We start from the raw sequence: 23,487 nt of genomic DNA on the forward strand, positions 1-23,487 counted from the left end.
GCAGACCCATGGAAGATACTGGCAGCCAAAGTCAAACTTCTTCAGGGGCCTCTTCAACACCCGGACCCACAGTGGCTGTGTCTAACCATTTGGAGGTTGAGCGGCTCCTCTTAACATGGGCTGCCGTTCCCCCTAGCGCCATATCTACTATTCAAGCAGCTCACAGAGTGTCGTGTCCCACTCCTCCGCTGACGGCCGGGTCAGGGAAGTCCGAATCAGGCGTGCCTCTGCAGCTCTGCCAAAGTCCTAGCAAAGTTCTCAAGGCAGGCAGGAGACCAGGAAGTGACTTCAGCAATATAAGGTAGACTTTGCCTGACTCAGAAAATGCCAGAAAGCAGATCCTTTATATAGGCCATGGGGTGTGGCTCCATGACTCAGCACTTATCCAGGCCTGCCCCTCCCTTCCTTCTATTGATGCCACCTATCAATTCTCCTGAAGGTCACTCCAGGCTCCAGCTGTTGGTAATTGACCTTCCTCAGGCTCACATGCTGTGGGGGAGGGGGAGGGGTCTAGTTGCTCCGTTTGCCTGGGCATGGAGCCAGGGCTGGGGGCTGGAGGCACTTCTTCTTCCTTGGCCTGTCTGGGCATGGTGCCAGGGCTGGGGCCTGGACGCATGCCAGGACATTCCTCAGCGTTCGGAAGGAGATAAGATGGGCCCGGCTGCGGGGAAAGCGAACGAGACACAACACAGAGGCTCCACCACCCATATATATGAGGCTACATGGCGCACTTTCGTATCTTGGTGCGATGCACGTGGCAGGGTTGCTACTGCGGCTACTATCAGACATATCGTGGAGTTTCTCCAGAAAGGCTTTGAATCAGGCCTTGCTCCAAACACTCTATGGCGGCAGCTGGCAGCTCTCTCTTCAGTACTCACCTGTGGATCAGCGGATTCCTTGTCCAGGAACCCTTTACTCCGAGACTTCCTTCAAGGAGCTTCCAACCTCAGACCTCCAGCAGTTCACAGGTTTCCATAATGGAAGCTGAATAAGGTTCTGTCTGCACTTACCAAAGTGCCTTTCGAACCTCTCAGAGACGTCTCTTTCCTTCAAGGTGGCATTCATGGTCGCCATCACTTCGGCACGCAGGATATCCGAGATCTCAGCACTCTTGATCCGCCAGGACTTGTGCATATTTCATCGTGACAGGATAGTACTCCGTCTTGACCCGACCTTCCTTACTAAGGTCAATTCCCTGTTCCATCGTATGCAGGAGCTTGTGCTTCCAAATTTTTGTCCGGATCCTCAACATCACTAGGAATATGTTTGGCATACTCTGGATGTGCGTCGCGCTCTAAAAATCTATATCAGTCGCACTTCCTTGATCCGCAAAATGGAAGTTTTATTCATTTCTTTTCAACCGGCCTCCATTGGCACCAGGGTTACCAAGACGGTTTTGGCACGATGAATCCGGGCCACCATTGTCACTGCATACGAACAGCTGACACTTCCAGTGCCACACTCTATCATGGCCCACTCTACCAGGAGTGCGGCAACATCAGCAGCCTGGGCTGCGCACCCATCCTTAGAGGAAGTGTGTCGGGCTGCGGCCTGGTCTACTCCAACGGCGTTCATACGCCATTATAAACTGGACTCCTACGCGTCATCCGATGCTACATTTGGATGGAGGGTGCTTCAGGCTGCATATCTGGAACCAACGGAACATTGTCGGCCTTCTCCCTCCCGATAGGACATCAACCTTTGGTATGTCCCAGACCTGACTGGCGTTTCCCCCGACATGGAGAATGGGCGTTGGCTTACCTGAGACGCCCCTTCTTGGAGAGGGGGAAACGCCAGTCAGTCCCACCCTTTCTAAGGCCGACCGGGGGTCCAGGGGTCATCGGAGTGGGAGAGCACTAATTCTTTCTCATTATAGTACGACACGTCAGTCTGCATAGCTTCCCTCGCCGAAAAGCTGGAGAGTGACAGCAGGAGGCGGGACTTACTACAATCAAAAAGAACCAGCAGACTCGGTCCTCCAGCAAGACAAGAGGAATTCCCAGACCTGACTGGCGTTTCCCCCTCTCCAAGAAGGGGAAAGCCAACGCCCATCTCTCTCAGCCCCAATCTGCCTTGTAAGGTTGTTGTTATGAGGAAAATAAAAGGAGTATTATGTAGGTTTCCCATGTTAAGTTATTTGTAACAATAATAAAGTTGGGAAACAAACAAACAAACAAGAAGGGGGGAACCATTAAGAAAGAATTAAAATATTCCTATAACAAGCATTCATACTTATACAGAGACTTTATAATGATGGCAAATCTAAGCAAACAAACAATCCCCTTTAGGAAGAGTTTTAATAGGAGTGTCTAAAACATTTCATATCTGAAACATTTCAACATTTCTCTTTTACAGTAAATTGTTCCTATCATACTGAGCTATGAACATAACACGTTTGTGTCAAAATCAAAGACCTTGTTAAGCATGAAACACTTCTGAAATAATCAGAGCTATAGATTGCAGCAATCTTTTGAACTCAAACTATTTTGAAGAACTATCATGAAGAATGGTTGCAGGAACTTGGTATGTCTAGTTTAATGAAAAGAAGGACTAGGGGAGACATGATAGCAGTGTTCCAATATCTCAGGGGTTGCCACAAAGAAGAGGGAGTCAAACTATTCTCCAAAGCACCTGAGGGTAGGACAAGAAGCAATGGGTGGAAACTAATCAAGGAGAGAAGCAACTTAGAACTAAGGAGAAATTTCCTGACAATTAGAACAATCAACAAGTGGAACAACTTGCCTGCAGAAGTTGTGAATGCTCCAACACTGGAAATTTTTAAGAAAATGTTGGATAGCCATTTGTCCGAAATGATGAAGTTTCCTGCCTGGGCAGGGGGTTGGACTAGAAGACCTCTAAGGTCCCTTCCAACTCTGTTATTATGTTATGTTATTATTTCAAATTCAAAATCTTTTACAACCCGAAAGGTTATTTGTGAATTCTTCATTATTATTTTTAAACGCAGTCTTTATTCTAGGCCTGATTCCTGCCCTGCACATCTGGCAGCTGCAGAAGTAAAAGTATCTATCAAATATGTTTATATTTGATTTCTTGTTTACGGATCCAATGATTAGCCAATCTGAATAGCTGAATGATTATCAAGAAAGAAATTGTAGGCCATGTGAGTAGAAAAAGACAAGAGCACAGAGCCACAGTTGCCAAACAGGGTTCCTGTACAAAGCTAAAATATTTCATGATATATGTAAAGCATATGGAAGAAAAGAGACTAATAAGATCAAGTTACCACGTATAGAAATATAACCAATGAGTAAGTAAAGCAATGGTTTGAAATGGAAGGAGACCAGAGACTATAAGTCATAAAACTCATTCGAACAGAACAAGAAATTCTTTTCCTCCTTTTCATCTAATAATTAACTAAGAGATTATAAATCTATAGAAGAGCCCATTAGGTGTCGTAGGGGTGGAATCTAGTGCCAATTGTATTGTTCTAGATAATCCAGCGAACAAGTTTGTCCGATAGTGAGAGGATCAGGACCTGAACCAGCTGCTTTGTCATTTGGACACCTATAAAAAGTCAAGTGGGACTGAAACCAAACCAAACTGCTTGAGGCACATCCATGTTGATGACTCAGAATAGGACACAATGCAAAGTAACGTATTTCCAGGGCTTTCCTGTAAGAGAGTTGGTGCCAATGGCTATGTAGGGATGGGGAAGAAAAAGAGTATCCACCAATAGATTCTCAAGGGCTAGGGTTAGGCGTGATTTATATGATTTCTTATTTAGTAATGTATCTTAATGATTGGGAAAGAAAAGTAGGTTACTCATTTTGTTAAAGAGGTCATAAATAACAATAATTACATTCATTAAATTTGAATGTCACCTGACTCCTGATGACTCGCCAATCAATTGCAAATCAGTCAGATCAACCAGATCTTACCATGACCCAATGCCAAGCACTGAATGTATCACTTGGATCTGTTGTGGCCTGTCGGCCGCCAGCCCCTCCAATAGCCAAATCAGAGGAGGAGGAGGAGGCATGGGAGTCAGGGTCATTATCAAGGCAACCTGAGAGCTCTGAGAGGGAATGGAGCTGGCAGAGAGACAGAGACAGAGACAGAGGCAGCACCTGGGCCATCCATCAACCCTCAGATGGAGAGTCAACAGCCCCCAGGTCTGGCTGATGAGGAAGAGGAGAAACAGCTGGGTCCAGTGCCTGATGCATAGAAGGCAGAGGAGAGGAGAGCAATGGAATACCGTGGGCTGATCCTTGGGAAGGAAGAGCCACCACTGCTAGCGAAGCCCCACCCTAGCTTTGGGGATAAAAGGCAGGGGCAGAGAAGAATCGATGTGGCAGACAACTATTCATCTTCCAGCCGGATGGACTTGTTAGCCTGCGATGAGAAAGAAATTTTTTGCTGGGGTGCTGGCACGCCTAATTAAAGGAATCTTTGAGTTAACTTCAGAGGGTTTGTCATGTTTGGAGAACTGTGTCAGAACAGAACCACTACTTCTGGGCTAGACAGATCAATGATTTGTCCCTCAGAAACATTCCCCATATCTATGATTTCATAAGGAAAGGGAAGCGGGGAGAAGAGGGGGGAATACAAAAAGCATCTTTTTCTACTCACCATGATTTTTGGTTTAATATCAAAATCCTTTTGACCGCCAACCTGGATATATTTTTTCATAAGACTGAAGTTGTTAAAACAACAGATAAGCAAGCCACTGCTGTTTGTTCTCAGATTAAAATCTACATCTTCACAGAAGTACCTAAAGCAAATGAACATAGATTAACATATAGTTATATAATCTGATGCTCTCCAAATAAATTGATACTACTCTTTAATATTAGATATGCTCATTGAGACTTCATAGAGCTGAAATGTTAGCTGGAAATCATAGGCTTAGGAAGCTAATTAGGACTTCTAGCTTAGAATTCTACAATACAAAATCACAACAGGCTGCATATCAGGGGTGAAATCCAGCAGGTTCTGACAAGTTCTGGCAAACCAGTAGTGGAAATTTTGAGCATTTCGGAGAACCGGTAGTGGAAATTTTGAGTAGTTCGGAGAACTGGCAAATTCCACCTCTGGCTGGCCCCAAAGTGGGGTGGGAATGGAGATTTTGCAATATCCTTCCCCTACCATGCCCACCAAGCCACGCGCACTAAGCAACACCATACCCACCAAGCCACGCCCACAGAACCGGTAGTAAAAAAAATTTGGATTTCACCACTGTTGTATATATACAAATATTTTAGTTAATGCTCCATATAATTTACACATTAAGATGCAGTCACTTGCTTAGGGGTTTCACCTACATCGCCTCCCAAATAAAACACTTAAAATAATGTTAACCCAAAGTTACTTCTTCCTACTAGATAGCCCGTGGGAAGACAAGTGAATTTCCTTGGTCCCAATTCTGAACCTTGGATAGTAAATGAGTTCCAAATTAGAAAATGAATGAAAATATTCATGGAGAAAATGCTTGGTTACAAGACAATTTTCTCCCATGCTTGATTTCTGTCCCATACAATGTCCCAATGTCTCAAGCTGCCAAAGAGGGAAGGTATCAATTAACACCAGGCAAAAAAATTATTTTATCTCCTCCTCCCTCCCCCACCCTTACTAGTATTCGTTTAACCTGATGAAATAAAATGCTAATCAAAATCTCATGGATGAAATCGGGGCTGCTCAGCTGCCATTTCAGAAGGGAATGGAAAGGGAGAGGAGAGAGTGAAGGAAGAAAGTAGGTAGGAAAGAGAGAGGTAGAAAAGGGGGAAAGGAGAGGAAGAAGAAAGGGGAAAGAGAGAGGGTTAGAAAGGGTGGAAAAGAAGAGTAGGGAAGGAGGAGAGGATGTAGAAAAGCGAAGGAGGGGAAGGATGAAGAAAGTAGAAAGTAGAGAAGGGAGGAGGAACGGTTTGTTAAGGAAGGAAGTGGTAGCTGGGCAGGTCCGAATAAGTAACAAATGAAAGTTAATGACTAATGTTGAATAAGAGACTGTATATTGAATAGGTTGTTGGAAAATGGAAATAAAACTTTTTTACTAAAAAAAAAAAATATATCTCATGGATGAAATAAGATGTTCTTGCACCTGAGTTCTCTACAAAGTACTCAAGAGGAACGGAGGCAAACCTTCTGCCCTTCATTGTCCAATCCTCTTTGCAGCAGATATCAACCTCCTACTTTACCATGTTCCAAATAACTATTAAAGAAAAATGTCATGTAGGAACTTGTCTCGTTGACCGTTTTCAGGAGAGCAAATGTAGGCAGGCAAGGACAAGGAGAGAAACATGAAGAAATCTAATCTAGCATCATATTTGACTTGCATACTTTTACCCACCTGTTCAGATCATATTGCACATTTTGGGTCAGGTCTATGTTGAGCAGTATAAAATCATGGATGTGGCATCTGGAAAAGGGGACTTTGGGTGCTCTAGAATTCAGTTTGCTGTTCCATTTCTGAATGCCCAATATTGCATAATGGACAATTTTGGGTGTGGCTTCAATATGCTGTAGGACACTCTTTAGAGATACGTTTTTACTGGTTGATCCTTGATCCATACACTGACTACTGAAAGCCAAAAAGCCAAAAAACATGAGCAGATTGAAACACAGTGATATCTACAACACATACATGATGATAATTGCTTAGGAAATAAACATAGAAAATGGTACAACAAATGCAGCATTCTCCTTGGATCACTGTGAACTAGACTTAAACTGTCGTTCTACAGTCTTTCAGTTTTTTAAGCTAATCAAGAAGTGGCTATTTTTATGAAAATACTAGTACTGGATGCCTTAGGAGACTTCCACATAGCAGCATTTTCACTCCCCAATATCTCTCAATTATTTTCAAGCAGATTGTGCGATTGTCTCGACTCTTGCAGATTTCAGCATGTAGAAAATAGACAAGGAACATCATAAGCTAATCAATGTTTTATATCTGATCAACAAAAGAATGCAAAAAATTATCATATCCTCAATGCATCATTCCAACCTTTTCCATTTTGGAAGAACAAAATTCTCTTACACCCTCTACTTCCTGGAAAAGGGAAACAAAATAAATTGCTTGCAACAGTCTCCAAATCATATTTTCAATTCTGTTAAATCAAATTCATTAATGGACACATACAACTGCATTATAATATGGAATAATGGCTTTAAAATCAGAAAGATAAACCAGTGAATACACTTGAGATTATCCTTAGCGTATTGCCCTTTATTTTTTAAAAAGCTGTCAAACAGTAGATACAGCTAAGGTACTGAACATTGTTTCAAGCGTTTTAGTTACTTTGGTGCAATATTTATATGATGAAAATTTCCTAATAAAGCAAAGGTGCCAATTTACTAATCCTATCCTGTGTCATAAAATATCCCATTTTAGATGCCTAAAGAAATATCTATTTCATGTTATCAAGTATCATCATCACAGCAAACTCGTCCTTTCTTGCCTTGAACCAGTGGATACAATATTAGGACTGATCCAAGATTCTGCTCCTAGTCATTAATGCCACATCAGCTTTGAGAAACTTACCTAGATTGTTCTTGGACAACATGACTGTTCCATAAGACACAAGAATCATCCATCACAACAATAAATGGCCAAACACACTGACGTTTAACTCCCAGTTCCTCCAAACGATTTCTTTCCAGTTCCAGATTATGGTAAGAAAGCTCTTTAATTAGGAATCTCGCAGCACCTGAAAACAGGTAACAAGTAGACTGGTATTTCTAATTTTTTGAGTGGCAAAAATGGGCTTGCATGAAAAGTTCAAAGAGGAACAGATTCTAAATTAAAGCTAGATCAGTGTTTCTCAACCTCAGTAATTTTAAGATACAACATAGGGTTTTTTCTTTCTTTTTTTCTTAGTTTGTATTTTTAGTTTGTTTCTCTATTTTTTCAAGTTTTTTTAAATTTAAACAATACAGCCAAAAGACGAACAGAGGTAGATACAAGCATTTCATATTGACTCATCAGTACCTACATTACAATAATACAGTTAAAATCAGCCTCAAATATAAGAGCTAGCAAGAGCATTAATTAAGCCTATAACATATGCAGGAAAGCAACAGTGACAAGCTGCCTTGTGTGTGCAGAAACAGCTTTATGTCAATCTACGCCTTCTGTGGGGCTGATTTTAACCGTGTTATTGTAATGTGGGTACTAATGAGTCAATACGAAATGCTTGATTCTACCTCTGTTCGTCTTTTGGCTGTATTGTTTAAATTATTAAAAGGAACTGTTTTAAGTTTTTTTAAATTTAAAGATTGTTTTGTTAATTGTGCATCTCTAATTTTTTTAGAAAAATTCTTTTTTAAAAAGTAATAAAATGTACACGAATTTAACAATAAAAATAGGCAAGCTTACTCATAAAGATGCTACAAAGAATGAAAATTATTATTATTTAAAAGTTTACTGCTAACTAGACTGAAATCTTTTTATACAACATGTCCTTATCATGGATTTTTCTCTTCTTTTTGTCTTGCAAACAAAAGGAAAATACGCATATTCTAGACTCTTATCTTGTCTTACTCACCAACTCCTGCATTGTTGAACATGCCAGGTAGAACCAGCATGATATGGTTGGGCCAATATTTGCGGTAAAGTGGCATTTCATATTCCTTGACCACAAGAAGATGGAGGTGGCTGATGCCTTCCATAGCATGATAAAGATTCAAGAGACCATGTTCATGACGTCCACTTGAAGGTGTAAATATAGGACTCTTTACTGTATTCAAATTCTGCAGGATGACAAGCCAAAGGAAATACAATGTGTTTCATATATGTGCTCATTGTCCATGATTTTAATGTTGCTTACTTTCAGGACTATGTGATATACGGAAAAATCATGCTGGGAGAATTCTGCCAACCAGAACATTCTTCTATTTTCATTGCCTTCTCTCTTTTCCCCATAAATATTGTGAAGAATAATTTTAAATTGTTATGTAGCTGTCTAACATAGAATTGGCTTTATTCCTAAAAGAACACCTGGATAGGCTGAGATCAGTTTATAAAACTGAGAGATGGAAAGGAAGAGATGATAGTTGAGTATCTAAAATACCTACTAATGTATCAGTAGTTTGAATCCAGAAAACCCTCACAGTGCACCCTAAATGTAATCTCATCGAATGTTAAAATCTCACCGGTAATGGTTGTGATCCTCTATCTAGATTAAAAGTGGGTGGGCAGAATTTTCAGAAAGCAGAAATTTTAAGAGTGATTTCTAATACTGTCATTCCTTCAAGTTAGGTCAAGAAACAAATGTCACCATGAATACCAGAACTCTATTTTTTTTGATATAGATTATAATATCAGAAAATGGAAAGCTTAACAGCATTTCTCTTTCCTAGCCTTTTATACTAAATAGAGATGAGGCTTCTTGAGCTTCTTTCTCTCCCTTCCTGTTTTTCTGGGGTAAATTTATGTTTTCCAAATGGCTGCTGCATGTCTTCCTCAAGGCGATCTTTGTACTTCCCTACTAGTTGGGGAAGGGAGCTTTATAGTTCCTGCTTGTCTCCCAGCAACCATTCTCAATGCTTGCTGATTTCCCATTGAAAGTAGTGAAAGAAATCCACAACCTTGTGCAGCAGTTTTTAGCTCCTATACATATTTGGCTTTTCATTTATACATAGATACGGACATATACATGGGCCTCAATCCTGAACAAGATGCTCTTATATGGCTGGAAAATAAAAGATCCATGAGTTCATTGAGGTAATGAAAAAGAGACCTAGTTCAGACTCTGGAACTGAGTATCACCCTTTTAGATATATTCTTTTATAGACTTAGAACTTAGATTTAGAATAACTTTATTGTCACTTTAAATGTACACTAATTGGCATACATTAAAATGAAATTTCATTGCATACAACTCTCAAAGGGTCACTACCTGGAATGTACACTAAATAAACATGAGAAAACAAACAAACGAATATGCACATACCCACAAACCTGCATACATTATATGACACAAAGAAACAACACAGTCTAGTTCAGATGTATACATGTACATGGCGAGAGAAACAAATCTTGTGAATTTACCAGACGAATGGCATAAGGAACAAAGCTGTTACAGAATCTGGTAATCCTGCTAGGAAAATTCTTCCAGAGGGGAGCAACAGAAACAGACCATAAAGTGGATGTATGAGGTCTCTAACAATGCTTTGGGCTCTAAGCACATAGCGCTTATAAGCAGAATTCCTGAACTACATGAAGCGAACTTCCTATAATTTTCTCGGCTGCCCTTACCACTCTCTGTATGGATCTTCTATCTGAGGCACTGCTGCCACCAAACCAAACAGTGATGCAGTTTGTTAAAACGCTCGCAATCGTGCCTCTATAAAAAGCGGCCAGGACTGAAGCAGAAAGATGTGCTCTCCTCATCGGATGCAGGAAATGCAGACACTGGTTTGCACACTTCACTAAGGATGATAACTAATAAGACTATTAGTTATCTGCACCCTCAGATACTTAATACTGTTGATCACCTCTACAGCTGCATCCTTTCTAAAATCTACAATAATCTCCTTTGTTTTATTAACATTTAGAACCAGGTTACTTTTATTGCACTAGCCCACCAGAGCCTTCACTTCTTCCCTATAAGCATCTTCATTGTCAACCCACCACTGTCGTGTCATCCACGTACTTCACAATATGATTCATAGCAGATCTGGCACAGCAGTCGTGGGCCATCAAGGTGAACAGTAGCGGACTCAAGACACAGCCCTGTGGTGGACCTGTACTCAAGGAGATGGAGTTGGAAACTTTTCTTCCAACTCGCACAAACTGGGGCCTATCAATAAGGAAATCAATCCTCACTTAAATCAATACTTGCATGAATCTATATAACTCACCACCTCAGTCAAAACACATTTCACTAACCTTATCAGACACAAGAGGAAGACGCATGCTTTCCAAATGTCTGCCTTGTTTGCTGAAGACAAAATAGTTTTCTTTGGATTTAGGAATGATAAAATGTAGCTGAATCTCTTCTCCTAACATTGAGGATGAGAATGTAAAGGCATGTAGGGTAGAATCAGACATCTGCATACAAGGGAGAAAAAGATATTGTAACAGACTAAAAAGACCAAGTGGTAATATTAACCAGCTTTAGTTTGTGAGGCTATACTATCAAATGTTATATATGTGGGCAACATATCTGGATTACTCTTACAAACATATTATCAGCAAAATAGGGGCTATTTTCAATATATGATATTTTGCAAGTATATGGTGCCTGCTGTTTGACTCATCTTCATTCTGCATCACAATTTAGGATAAGAATGTTTTCATATTGCTAGTAAAACTTTGCCCATAGTCGCATACTAAGGAATTTTGGCTAAAGCTATGTAATGCTTTCAAAAGAGATGTTTCACAACACACAGGGATATGAATATACCATTTATCTGCAATATAGATAAATGTTTCCAGTATCACATGGATACCACAGATACCTGTACAATCCCAGAAAATGATACAACTGCATTCACGAGTCATCAGTAGTGCTGTGTTCATATTCCTGCATTTTTTCCTTTTTCATCAAAAGCTAAAGCATCTGCAGTATTTAACGTACAACAGCTTTTTCCAAGAGAAGAGAAACTCCTTATAAATTGTAAAACTCTTTCAATACTTGAAGCACTATTCCATTCCTTTCTCATTCCTTTCCTTTCTTCTAACAGCATCGCTCTTAGAGGGTTTTTTTCCTCAATGGGACCCTGGTGGAAAAAATAATGCCTGCTAGATGGAAGCATTGCATACCGGAGCTGAAGGATTTGTGTCCATATATTGATGGCACTGTTCACAGTGGTGGAAAGTATTGTAAGCTGCGTACTTCGTCAGCATCATAGAAACAGTATTACGCTTTCTGGATTCTTCAACTTTGGTTTCTCTGTTGGGTTCTGTGGACAAAGGCAATGAACGGAAAACAGCCAACTTAATAAATCCTAAAAATTATTTGTTAAAATACTCCGATAAAATTTCTGAAAAACTAGGTAGGAAAAAGAAAATATAATTTAGTGTTCCCTCACCCTGCTTTATTTTTTGCAGTTGCTCTGTGTAGACTGGACTCATAAGAATATACTTGGGATCATGCACACTGAGATCAAAATTCATTTTCCTGACACTTTCAATGTCAGGCCACTGATCACTGCCAGCCTGGGCAATTTCATTTTCTTCCACATGATCTAAAACAAAATATGAATAACTAGTTAATACTCAAATCGTAGTTTTGTGTTATCTAAATTCCTCATACAGATTACAATATTTTCAGTAAATATTACAATTACAATGATACCCTGTATCCCCCAAAATAAGACATCCCCTGATAATAAGCCCAATCGGGCTTTTGAGCGCATGGTAATAAGCCAAGCATTTATTTCAGGGTTCAAAAATATATAAGACAGGGTCTTATTTTCGGGGAAACACGGTAAGTATATAGAAACTATAAACTATTTTAGAGAAGTTAGGTAAATGTTTCTAAGAATAATATTTTATCATCAAGGAAAGTATCAGGGAGAATGTTGTTCAAGAACGATTTGATATTCCTACTTCTGATCTATCATTACTCCCTCCACTTTTTTGTGCTAACATAAGGCCAAATTTGTATTACAAGAGTTGGTTTTCTCTTTTCAGAGTACTCTGTAAGCTTCACACATATTAAAGAGAACTGTCTTCAGAAATTAGAACAGAGGCCCTTAGTACTCACTGATATTAATATCTTCCTCATCATACACGTCTACCTCCAGCAATCTGATCAGCATTCGAAAGAGAATTCGTAGGAACTGCAAGTAAGAGCCAGTTTTCCCAACCTAAATAATAATAATAAAAACAGCTTCTGAAAACATCCTATCAGAAAAGTGTATTCATTTTGTTCTGGGATCTCCTGCTTCAATCATTTCAAAAAAGAATCATTGTTCGTTCAAGCTGTGGCAAACAAAATGTATGCATGGCAATACACTTTAGAGCACCAAGTATCTATTAAGTGGGGTTTCAGAATATTAATTTTTTAAATAAAAATTTACCTATCTTGTTGCACAATGAATTTTACAAAAGCAATAGTTATGCCTCAAAGTTCTTTTAGATAAAGATCTGAGATGTCAATAATTCATGAGCAGCTTATAAAATCAAATCATTCTTCACAGAAATCTTCTTTAATTAATATGCTTGCTTGCCCAAAATGTCATTGCTGTAATTTACTGAAGATTCAGTGATTTCTTGCAGGTAAGAAAATTACAAGCTTACATTTGGACTTATTTAACAAAACAAAGATTCAGATTACAAAACCTTCACATGCATTAGTTGATTCAAATATTATTATCTAATATTAATATTATTTAAATCAACTTCATTCATAATCAATCAGCTCTTCTTCTCTTAGTGGAAATAAAATGCTCAATAACATTATTTCATTTATCCATTTTATTTTTCCTCACTATCCAATATCAAATATTTTAATCATTACAGGACTAATTCATTCATACAAATATACTATCAGTTGCTGAAAATTATTTTTATTTATATCAGGTTTTATCCATTTTTAAAAGAACAGAGAGCTTTTCAAATCATATGCTTCATGTAAAGTTTATTACTTATTTTAAAAAAACTTATTTTCACTAAAACCTGTGGGAGGAACGTGACAATAGTACAAGTCTAACATGAACTAAGTTGTTATAGTAATTGTGAATTACTACACATTGTAATTTTCCCTATACATCTATGAACTCCAACCTTTCAGATAAGGCACCAAAAATGTTAGAATTTGCAAATGCTATCTGTGTACTGAGGTGAGTAGAATTTATCATTTGTTTAAGAGACTTGATCACTGTGAAAAGAAAATCACTAAATGATCAGGGACCTTAACAAAACAATCCATTCATTTTGAATTGCTGGACAGCTATTACTAATCATCTCAGAAGTGTCATGAACCTTGGAAATTAATACTGTCTTACCAGGGGTGAAATGTTCCTGGTTCGGACCGGCTCGCACGATCCGGTAGCGATGGCAGCTGCTGATTTGGAGGATCGGTAGCAAAAATCCCTGGCCCCGTCCCCCGCCTCTGCTGAGCCACACCATCAGCAGAGGGGTTTTTTTTTTACTTTTAAAAGCCATGCCTTTAAAAGTAAAAAAAAGCCTTTGAGGATCCCACCCCTCAGCTGAGATTGGCAGAGCCTTTAAACTTAAAAAAAATAAATTAAAGTCTCCTCCGGCGATCTCACCTGAGTTCCTCATCAGCAGAACCTTACTTGTACTCTTACTTGTAGAAAACATGTTTTCTACAAGTAAGAGTGGAGATTCTAAGGCACTTACCTGATTACTGATGAACGCACTGCTCTTTTTCCAGCCCGAAAGCCTCAGTTTCACTTTCAGCCAGACAGAATCAATTGCTTAGCTAATCTATTTCCTCAGTGATCAACTAATGCTGGCTGGCTTTGCTGGCTGAGGAATTCTGGGAACAAAAGTCCACAATAAAATAAAATAAAATAAAATATTTATGCAGCTTTCTGAGATTTGGTGTGTTTCTGTAGTGTTTCACTCTAACTACACAAACACACAAAATCTCAGAAAGCTATATGTGGCATTTTGTGTGTGTGTGTGTGTGTGTGTGTGTGTATGTGTGAGTTGTGTTGTGTGTGTGTAAAATGTGAAAGTTGGTTTTTGAACTTTTTGTGGCTGTGTGAAGTGTGAAGTGCAGCTGCTTTTACATTGTGTGTGAGTCAGTTGTGTTGTGTTGTGTTGTGCGTGTGTACAGTGTAAAAGTTGGCTTTTGGTACCTATTGTTTTTTATACTTTGTTTATTATTTTTATTATTTATTGTTATTGGCCACACCCACCCAGTCATCTGACCACCAAGCCACACCCACCAATTAAGCCACGCCCACAGAACCGATAGGGAACATTTTTAGATTTCACCCCTGTGTCTAACTAATACTCTGCGATACTCTAGTGAGTATAAATCTATACTATTATCTCTTTATAGTATGATGGCTCACAGTTAAGACATTGGGTTTCTCAGCTGAAAAGCTGATAGCCCAGGTACGAGACACGAGTGCTGCACGATGGGGTGAGCTCCCATTACATGCCCCAGCTCCTGTCAACTAAGTTCAATAGCGTGCAAATGCAAGCAGATAATTAAGTACTACTTCTGTGGGAAGGTTACTGCATTCTATATTTTCACGCTGCCTACATGATGATGGAAGCGTCTCTCAGACAATGCAGGCTTCCTTGGCTAAGAATCAGAGATGAACACTGGCCCCTTGAGTCAGTCACGATTGGATGGGGGATACCTTTAAACCTTGATTTATAAAATGAAAGTGGCTTCCTCAAAAAACTGTTGCCCCAAAATTAAGATGAAGTCATCCATCTCCTTCCACTTATAACTGTATAACTGTAACTGTAACTTTGTTGCTTGTATCCTTATGATTTATATTGATGTTTCATGATTGCTTATTTGTACCCTATGACTATCATTAAGTGTTGTACTTTAGAATTGTTGATGAACATATCTTTTCTTTTATATACACTGAGGGCATATGCACCAAGACAAATCCCTTGTGTGTCCAATCACACTTGGCCAATAAAAAATTCTATTCTATTCTATTCTATTCTATTCTATTCTATTCTAGTCTAGTCTAGTCTAGTCTAGTCTAGTCTTAGGTGAGGGCTGAAATTATTTCAGTGGATAATGTTTGGAGAATCAACTGTTTCCTGCTTTATATTTGTTTGCAAGAAGCTCCACTTATATTTTTTATGGACAAAATTTATTACAAATATTACATAGACCCCAATCTCCACCATGTTCTGATATAAGGAAAATAATATTTTGTATCCCTATGGATTTCCCCTTGCCTGCAAGAAATAGATGTATGTCATCAACAAGAATGAATATGCAAGGACCAAAAGGTTCTTTTAAAAATTATTACTCAGCTGTAAAAGCTAAAAATATGTCCTACAGTGTTTGATTGACAAGGCAGACTGGGATTTGGGGCATATGATATGACATTATGAATCAGGAAAAAAAATCCCTCAATTATGAAGGCAAGGCTGAGGCAGTAGAAGAAGGGCAAGGCTGAGGCAGTAGAAGAAGGGCAAAACAATAGCCAATGTGGAAACATGGGATCAAAAGGATCCCTGGAATTCCTTGCAAAAGCTGCAAGCCAGAGATTTACAAAGAAAGTGAACATTTTTCCTTGCAATGACCAACAGTCCAGTCCAACTCAATGGAACCCAACTAATCATACACACTTGAGCTTTCTTTTGTCATATGGTAATAATTACTACCGTTTCTACTTACGCTAAGTATCAGAAATCTATTTGAAGCTGTGCTTCTGCAGTAGCTCATACTCAATAGGAAGAAATACTGTGAAATTAATTGGCTATATTTGCACATAGTGATAAACTGAGACTTGCTGTTTACTCTATTAGTGCCTCTTTCCACAAGTAACTCAAACTAACAGGTAGGATATAGCATCTAAAACCAGGCTGCAGAATACTTGTTTCCTGGTTATTACCCCAAGTAATTTGGAACTGTCCTAATTTATAATTGTAAGTCTAGATTTTTCAGGAACAATTAACTAGAACTCTGGTTTAGATAGCATTAAAATTTAGCTCTTCCTAATTATTTTTATTAATGTCCATAAAGGAAGGACATAGTAATAGAAACAAGTAGCATGCACTAATTTATTGCTCATTTTTACAAACATGCAGAAGCATGCAAAATTCAGTTAAGAAACACACAGAGTTAAGTAACCAGATACCTGCTCTGAATACAGTGAAGATGCAATCACATCTGCTCTGAAGCATAGATTTCATGGCTTGTTTATACACAGGTTGAGAAAGAAAAAGACCCAGTATAGTGTGCAAATGTCTGTGGAAGGTCATTGGTTTGGGCCCAACTGACATCAAAACAATCATAAATTTCACTCCAAGGATGTAGTGATTTACAGTATAATAGAAGCCTTTAATATTACAGCCTGGAATAAAAGATTCCAGGGAATTTACATGCTTCAAATAGCCACAGTGGCTTATAAATTATATTTCCTAAAGTGTATTTTATCATTAATAAATGTGAATTATTAAACATTTTATTCTTTCTTATTTTGTAACAGCACCTTCCTTAACCTGCTTAGATGTTTTAGGAATTTCTACTTCCATAACTTAAAGATGGGAAATCTCAGGCATGTTTTCCCAACTCATCTGGAAGAAGCCCAGCCAGAAAAGTCTGTTCTGCCCCATAATGTCTATTTACCTGAGGTGGCCCTGTAAGAAGTAGCCGTCGTGGATGAAAACTCCTGCTGCTAGTGGTTTCACCATGGTTGCTGTAGTCTGCATGGTGTTGCCGTGCAGCAGTCCACTGTCGGTAGTAAAGAGACTGCTCTTCACTGGTCATATCCTTGTGAAGCAAAGGCCTTAGTGAGCTCACCCAAGACACATCGGCATGAGGTAACAAAGCAGAAGAAAAAGGCATCTGCCCACTTTTCTGTGAACCAAGGAGGCAATAGGCAGCTTTTGACAAGATCACAATTCGGGGTAAGCATATATGCAGTGTCTTGCAATTTTTCACTGGCTGGTTAGGCCATCGGAAGGTCTGGCTGACCGAAGGGGAAGCTGATGACAATTTAGACGTGGTGCTGCTGGCTATCTGGTTGGCTAGAGAGTCACATTCTTGTTTCAACGGCTCCCCAGCAGCAAAGCCTTCATCAACAGAGCTAGTAGCAACATTCTGGAAGTTCATAGACTGTGACTGTTTTTGAGACTTGTCTGTGGCACTAGAGGAACTCACTCCATTTTCTGCTATAGAACCTGGAAGGTAGATTGAAAGGAAGGAAAAGGAAGGGCTGTAACATATAATGCATAAATACATTGTCCTGCAACTTCTATACCAAAAATATCCCGCTTACACCTGGAGCTTTGGAACAGCACAAAAGATCAGGAGAGGATAGGTAAATAGACGTGAACAGAGAATGAATTCTAAGTACACATTTAAGGACACACAGAAGTAAACAGAACAGTCTATATCATCACATTCCTACAATTTGTAAAAGGTGTAGGAGATCTGTCATCAGCAAAAATGCAGCAGGAATCAGCAAATGTTTAATGTGTAACCTTCATTCCACAAAATATCCTCACAAAGAAGATAATATTTTGAATAATTCTCTAAAAGATACATTACAAAAGGCCAGAATCTGTGTGTTGTGGTCTGCCAGCAGCCTGCGAAGCTGGCAGCAGAGTCGGACAGTGAGGAGGTTGGGAAGGAACATGGGCCAGTCCTGGAGTCTGGGAAGGCTCGGACGAAGGCTCTGCATCAGAGGCAGAGATGGGGCCAGGGTCATCTGGGAGTTATGCGTGGACTCCAGAGCTTCCAGGGTCAGACATCAGGGAGGCAGAAGAACAGGAGGATCTTGTTCCTAGTGCGTGCATGTGCAGAGCTACCAGAAGGCAAGAACAGTTAAAACAAAAGGGACTTCGCTGTGAATGAAAATAATTCACAGCTGTTGCAATAAAAGAGATTTTTGGGACCACTCATGTGTTTTAATGACTCAGTAAGCCTAGGTCACAACACTGTGAAATATCATAACGCAGATACACTACTAACCAGAGCATATAAAACATTTGCTAGACCAATTCTTGAATACAGCTCACTTGTCTGGAACCCATACCTCATTTCAGACATTAATACAATTGAGCATGTCCAGAAATATTTTATACGAAGAATTCTCCACTCCTCTGAGTACAACAAAATACCTTATGCCACCAGACCTGAAATCCTGGGTTTAGAAAATTTAGAACTCCGCCACCTTCGACATGACCTGAGTTTAACTCATAGAATCATCTGTTACAATGTCCTTCCTGTTGAAGACTACTTCAGCTTCAATTGCAACAATACACGAGCACTCAATAGATTTAAGCTTAATGTAAACCGCTCCAATCTTGACTGCAGAAAATATGACTTCAGTAACAGAGTTGTTAATGCCTGGAATACACTACCAGACTTTGTTGTCTCTTCCCAAAATCCCCAAAGCTTTAACCAAAAACTATCTACTATTGACCTCACCCCATTCCTAAGAGGTCTGTAAGGGGCATGCATAAGAGCACCAGCGTGCCTACCATTCCTGTCCTAATGTTCCCTTTGATTGTATCCAATTTCTATAGTTATTACATACTTATGCTTATATATATGCTTATATATCGTATAGTTATTTCATGCTTATGCTTATATATACTGTTGTGACAAATAAATAAATAAATAAATAAATAAATAAAATAAAAAGATTTAAGTATCACAAAATTTCAGCCATGTAATCTAGAAATGTGTCATTGTAGTGCCATGTTGTCAAACTATTAGTGTACAATGTTTAGGATGACAAGGATTCGTGTACAAAAAAATACTATCATTTTTTTTCATCACCCAGCCCTGTGATATTAATAGCAACTAGAAAGCCAAAAATTAAATATAATTTCCACTAGGAAGGAGGCAATGATAAAAACATTTTGTCTTTTGTCAATAGTATGTGAGCAAGACCTGAAAAGAGAAAATCTTACAGCTTATTCTGTCAACCAGAAAATCACTGGAACACTAGACTTACTAAGTCTAGACCCAGGAAAGTTCCTTTTTATTTAAATCAGTGTATATTCAACCACATCTTTAAAAGATGTTATAAAATCACAATTATAGAATTATAATATCCCTACCTATCATAAATTGCTCTATGCCACTAGTTGGTATAACCTCATTCAGTATTAACTAAACACTGTCATTAAGAGTGGTGGTAAGAGCAGTGGTAGTGCAGTGGTTAGAATGCAGCACTTCAGGCTACTTCTGCTGGCTGTCGGCTGCCTGTAATTTGGCAGATTAAATCTCACCAGGCTCAAGGTTGATTTAGCCTTCCATTCTTCCATGATGGGTAAAATGAGGACCCAGACTGTTGGGGACAATATGCTGACTTTGTAAACCATTTAGAGAGGGCTGTAAAAGCACTGGGAAGCAGTATATAAGTCTAAGGACTATTGTTATTAAGGACTTAAAAACAGAATGAACACCAACCCATAATGTAGTTTTCTTATGGCTTAGTGCAGTGATGGCGTACCGAGTGCCCAAACCAGAATGTGGGCATGCACTGGAGCGCTGGAAACCCGAACACGTGAAGACTTTCTGGTGCTCTGGCGCACAGAAAGACCACCTGACCGATGCGCATGCATATCCTGGAAACCAGAAGAGCAGGTAGCAACAGCGTGTGTGCCCACAGAGAGGGCTCTGTGTGCACCTCTGGCACATGTGCCATAAATTCGCCATCACAGGCTTAGTGTGTTGTATATAATCTGCCAATTTGGATTTAATATGGATACACGAGCCATGTTTTATTGTACTGTGGAACTATTCATAACATCCTGTTGCCGGTTCTTAGTAATGGGTATTTGAAAAGATTAACAGAAGAAAACCAACTCCAACAAGTCTAATTTCTCCAAATTTCAAATACAATGATCTAAAAAGGAACATCTAATGAGAGTATAATTTCCACAGACTTAGGGCTATCAGGTCTGGGATGCAAAGATCCAGATGACCTTTATATGGCAGTAGAGATAGGAAGTTTTTTGCATCTCTTTGATGCCCTCTAATGGTTATCTGGATTTTTGCAGTCCAGATTTGGTAGACCCAGCACAAATCTTAATCAGTAAAATAAGAACAGGAATCCTGTCCAGGAAGGAAAGAGCAGATCTGAGTCAGGGTTTGATAAATATTTTGGGGTCATAATCACATCAATATTTATTGAGATTATAATTCTTGGAAGAAATACAAAGTTTTTTTCCCCTCTCTCCACAAATATTTTATTTTAATTGCAGCATGTCTGAAAGAGACTTTCACTGACTTCAGAAATCAACAGATATTTGAACAAAAACAACTCTAGTATTAGTTTTACATACCCTGGCTACTGTGTTCACTTTCTAGAAAAAGAAAAAAAGCACAACAGGCCAGGATTCTCTCTGCTATTCAACTGGCAGCAATGACTGTGCCATCCCTGCTCACTGAGCTATAGTCAATAAAGGTCAGAATTAGTCCACATCAGAAAAACTATATCTAATATTGGCTTAGAAAAGAAATAATATCATTTTTTTCATAATGCTAATTGAAAGAATGTTTCAGCCTTCTACCTGCATTCAAGGCTATTTGAAATCCTGCATAAAGAAAAAGATATCCACTACTAATATTATGCAGTTACCTTCAAACTATCTCAGACAAGAGGATTGCTATATTTAGATCCCATTATAGCCACTTGCCAATTTCCTGGAAGTCAGCTGAATGCTAGGTATGGTCCTATGTCTAGACAAGATAAAATGGACATTCTAAGTGGTGGATTGGAACAGGCAGTAGCCACTCTACCCTAACACTTTGTTGTTAGACAGAATAGACAACTTGAGGTTTGAGATCTATAAGCAGTTCTTGAAGCCTTTTCTGAGGTAGAGACTCCATCAACCTAAGTGATCATTAACTGGCAAGGGTTCACTACTATTTTAAGTGAAAAATACAAAAAAATACTGAAAGCCCTAAAGCAGAGCTTTTTGAATACTATTTTTAAATACCATTTTAAAAAGACTAAAAAACAAAAGAAGAAAATGAAACTTACAAAATTCCTGCTTCAAACCTAGGAAATAAACTGGGCTACCCACAGGTGTGATATAGTCCTTTCCAGTTTATGACCCTCATTTGCCTAATACATATTAAAGGCCACCTCTGGCCATTCGGGAGTCCTTCGGGAGAAGGGCGGGATAAAAATTAAATAATAATAATAATAATAATAATAATAATAATTATTATTATTATTATTATTATTATTCAACACAGTCTGTTGAAAGGACACTTAGAATCAGGCATTTGAGCTGACTAGCCACTCCAGAATGCTGTCACAATTTCAATTCTCACCTGAGGAGTATCCAAGGTCCTAATAGCAATGCATGAGTAAAAGGACTACAGTGGCTGCCTCTTGCATGATGTCATGGGCGACTCTCATAGCCACCGTACAATGTCTCACTCTCTTAAAGGCAGGCTATTGATTGAATGAGTGTCTCATTAATAAGTGAGGGAGGAAACTGTACAACTCTGAGGATGACTATACTGTAACATTTCCACTTTAAATAATGGCTCCTCTTGAACTGCCTTTACATAGCTATTTCACCTCTTTCATCTCCATCCCCTCCATTCTAAAAATAATCAATCTGGATCGTATGAAAACTTCACCTATATCCATTACTTTCCATTTTCCACTTATCCTATTTTCTCCTAAAAATTACTGTTTCCCCCCCCATTTTCTTTTACCCTGCAAAATCTGCTGTGCTATATCCTGCATTAGCAGTGCCTTCTGGACAAAAGGCATTCACTACAAGCTATAGCATTGTGAATGATAAAATTAAGAACCAACCTGAAGTTGCAGTCACAGCACTGCTATTACTTTGTGGCCTCTCCAAGTCAATCAACAGCTCATCAGTATCATTCTCACCAATGCTGGTCTTCTCTTGCTCCTTTTCACTAAGGTCAAGAGCTACAATAGGCCCTCGAATTGCCTCCTTGGAAACATAGCAGCATGCTAGGCCTACTTCTTGTTCTAAGGCTGTGCGAGTTAAATAGCTTGAATCAATCAGTCGAAGATCACAGTATTTCAAAGACCTGGGGGAAAAGCAATAAAGAAAGGCTTGCTGTACGATGGGGTTATAATTCTTGTCATTTAAAGTGATAACTCAACCATAGGCACGAGGCAGGAGGGGTTGTTGTTGTTTTGAGTTTGTATTTTAACTTTGTTAATAAAATAAAAAAAATATTGAAAAGAAGGTTGGACAGACTTTTTATACAAATGAAATAGAATGCAAATGAATTGTAGTGCTTTATAAAATATGAACTTGTCAGAGTTCTTTGGTTGTGATATTTAGGATATAGAGGCAGTCACCATGATTTCTCAGCATTCTGTCAAACCACATTTTGTCTAATTACTCATCCCTTTTGTTGTTGTTTAAATTAGGGTTTTAAATTACAAGACTAGATTGGGTCATTTTCCTCAAATCAATGAAAAAATCTAACATTTTTGATTAATATGTTTAATTAGGTTCTCTTCATCTAGTTTTAGGATTTGTGTGGAGAACAGATCAGATGTAGGTCATATTTATGCAAAAATATTGAAAATTCAAAGATATTTAGAAACTTTTATGATGCCATTTACATAAATGGACTTCTCTTCCCAGAATCTTCCAGGCATCAGGATTATTACTATAAATTCCGGGACTTGAATCCCATAAAACTAGGCAGCAACCAGATTGGTATAAACTGATTTGAAGCTAAAGGGCCAAATAGAAGCCTTTTTACAACTGGAGCATTGCACTTATGAAATGCCCTCTGTGACATATCCTGAAACCAAGAAAAGCTATTTCTATTATCCAGATGATAGCTCATATCAATTGTATGGAAATTCTATCTGTATTCCTGAAGACGTATGCTGGTTTCTTTCATATGTTATACTTAGGTTTTATAACAAACTGTGCAC

General features: G+C 38.8%; 1 protein-coding gene across 10 annotated transcripts in view; it reads right to left on the minus strand.

Moving 5' to 3' along the window:
• The window catches only part of GREB1L (GREB1 like retinoic acid receptor coactivator), a 188,137-nt gene that overhangs the window by 14,471 nt on the left and 150,179 nt on the right, over positions 1–23,487 (minus strand). For 7 of the 10 annotated variants that reach the window (XM_058179145.1, XM_058179143.1, XM_058179148.1 and 4 more), the window contains 10 exons: positions 22,375–22,619; positions 17,208–17,761; positions 12,669–12,771; positions 11,992–12,147; positions 11,723–11,862; positions 10,847–11,008; positions 8,502–8,706; positions 7,499–7,664; positions 6,305–6,535; positions 4,591–4,732 (listed from right to left, as the gene is read on the minus strand). In XM_058179145.1, coding sequence (XP_058035128.1) covers positions 4,591–4,732; positions 6,305–6,535; positions 7,499–7,664; positions 8,502–8,706; positions 10,847–11,008; positions 11,723–11,862; positions 11,992–12,147; positions 12,669–12,771; positions 17,208–17,761; positions 22,375–22,619 — 2,104 coding nt within the window. The remainder of the gene's footprint in view (positions 1–4,590; positions 4,733–6,304; positions 6,536–7,498; positions 7,665–8,501; positions 8,707–10,846; positions 11,009–11,722; positions 11,863–11,991; positions 12,148–12,668; positions 12,772–17,207; positions 17,762–22,374; positions 22,620–23,487) is intronic. The other 3 variants (XM_058179150.1, XM_058179149.1, XM_058179142.1) reach the window with 1 other exon arrangement.

The sequence above is a fragment of the Ahaetulla prasina genome, chromosome 3 (genome assembly GCF_028640845.1).
Source record: "Ahaetulla prasina isolate Xishuangbanna chromosome 3, ASM2864084v1, whole genome shotgun sequence".
NCBI classification, from domain to species: domain Eukaryota; kingdom Metazoa; phylum Chordata; class Lepidosauria; order Squamata; family Colubridae; genus Ahaetulla; species Ahaetulla prasina.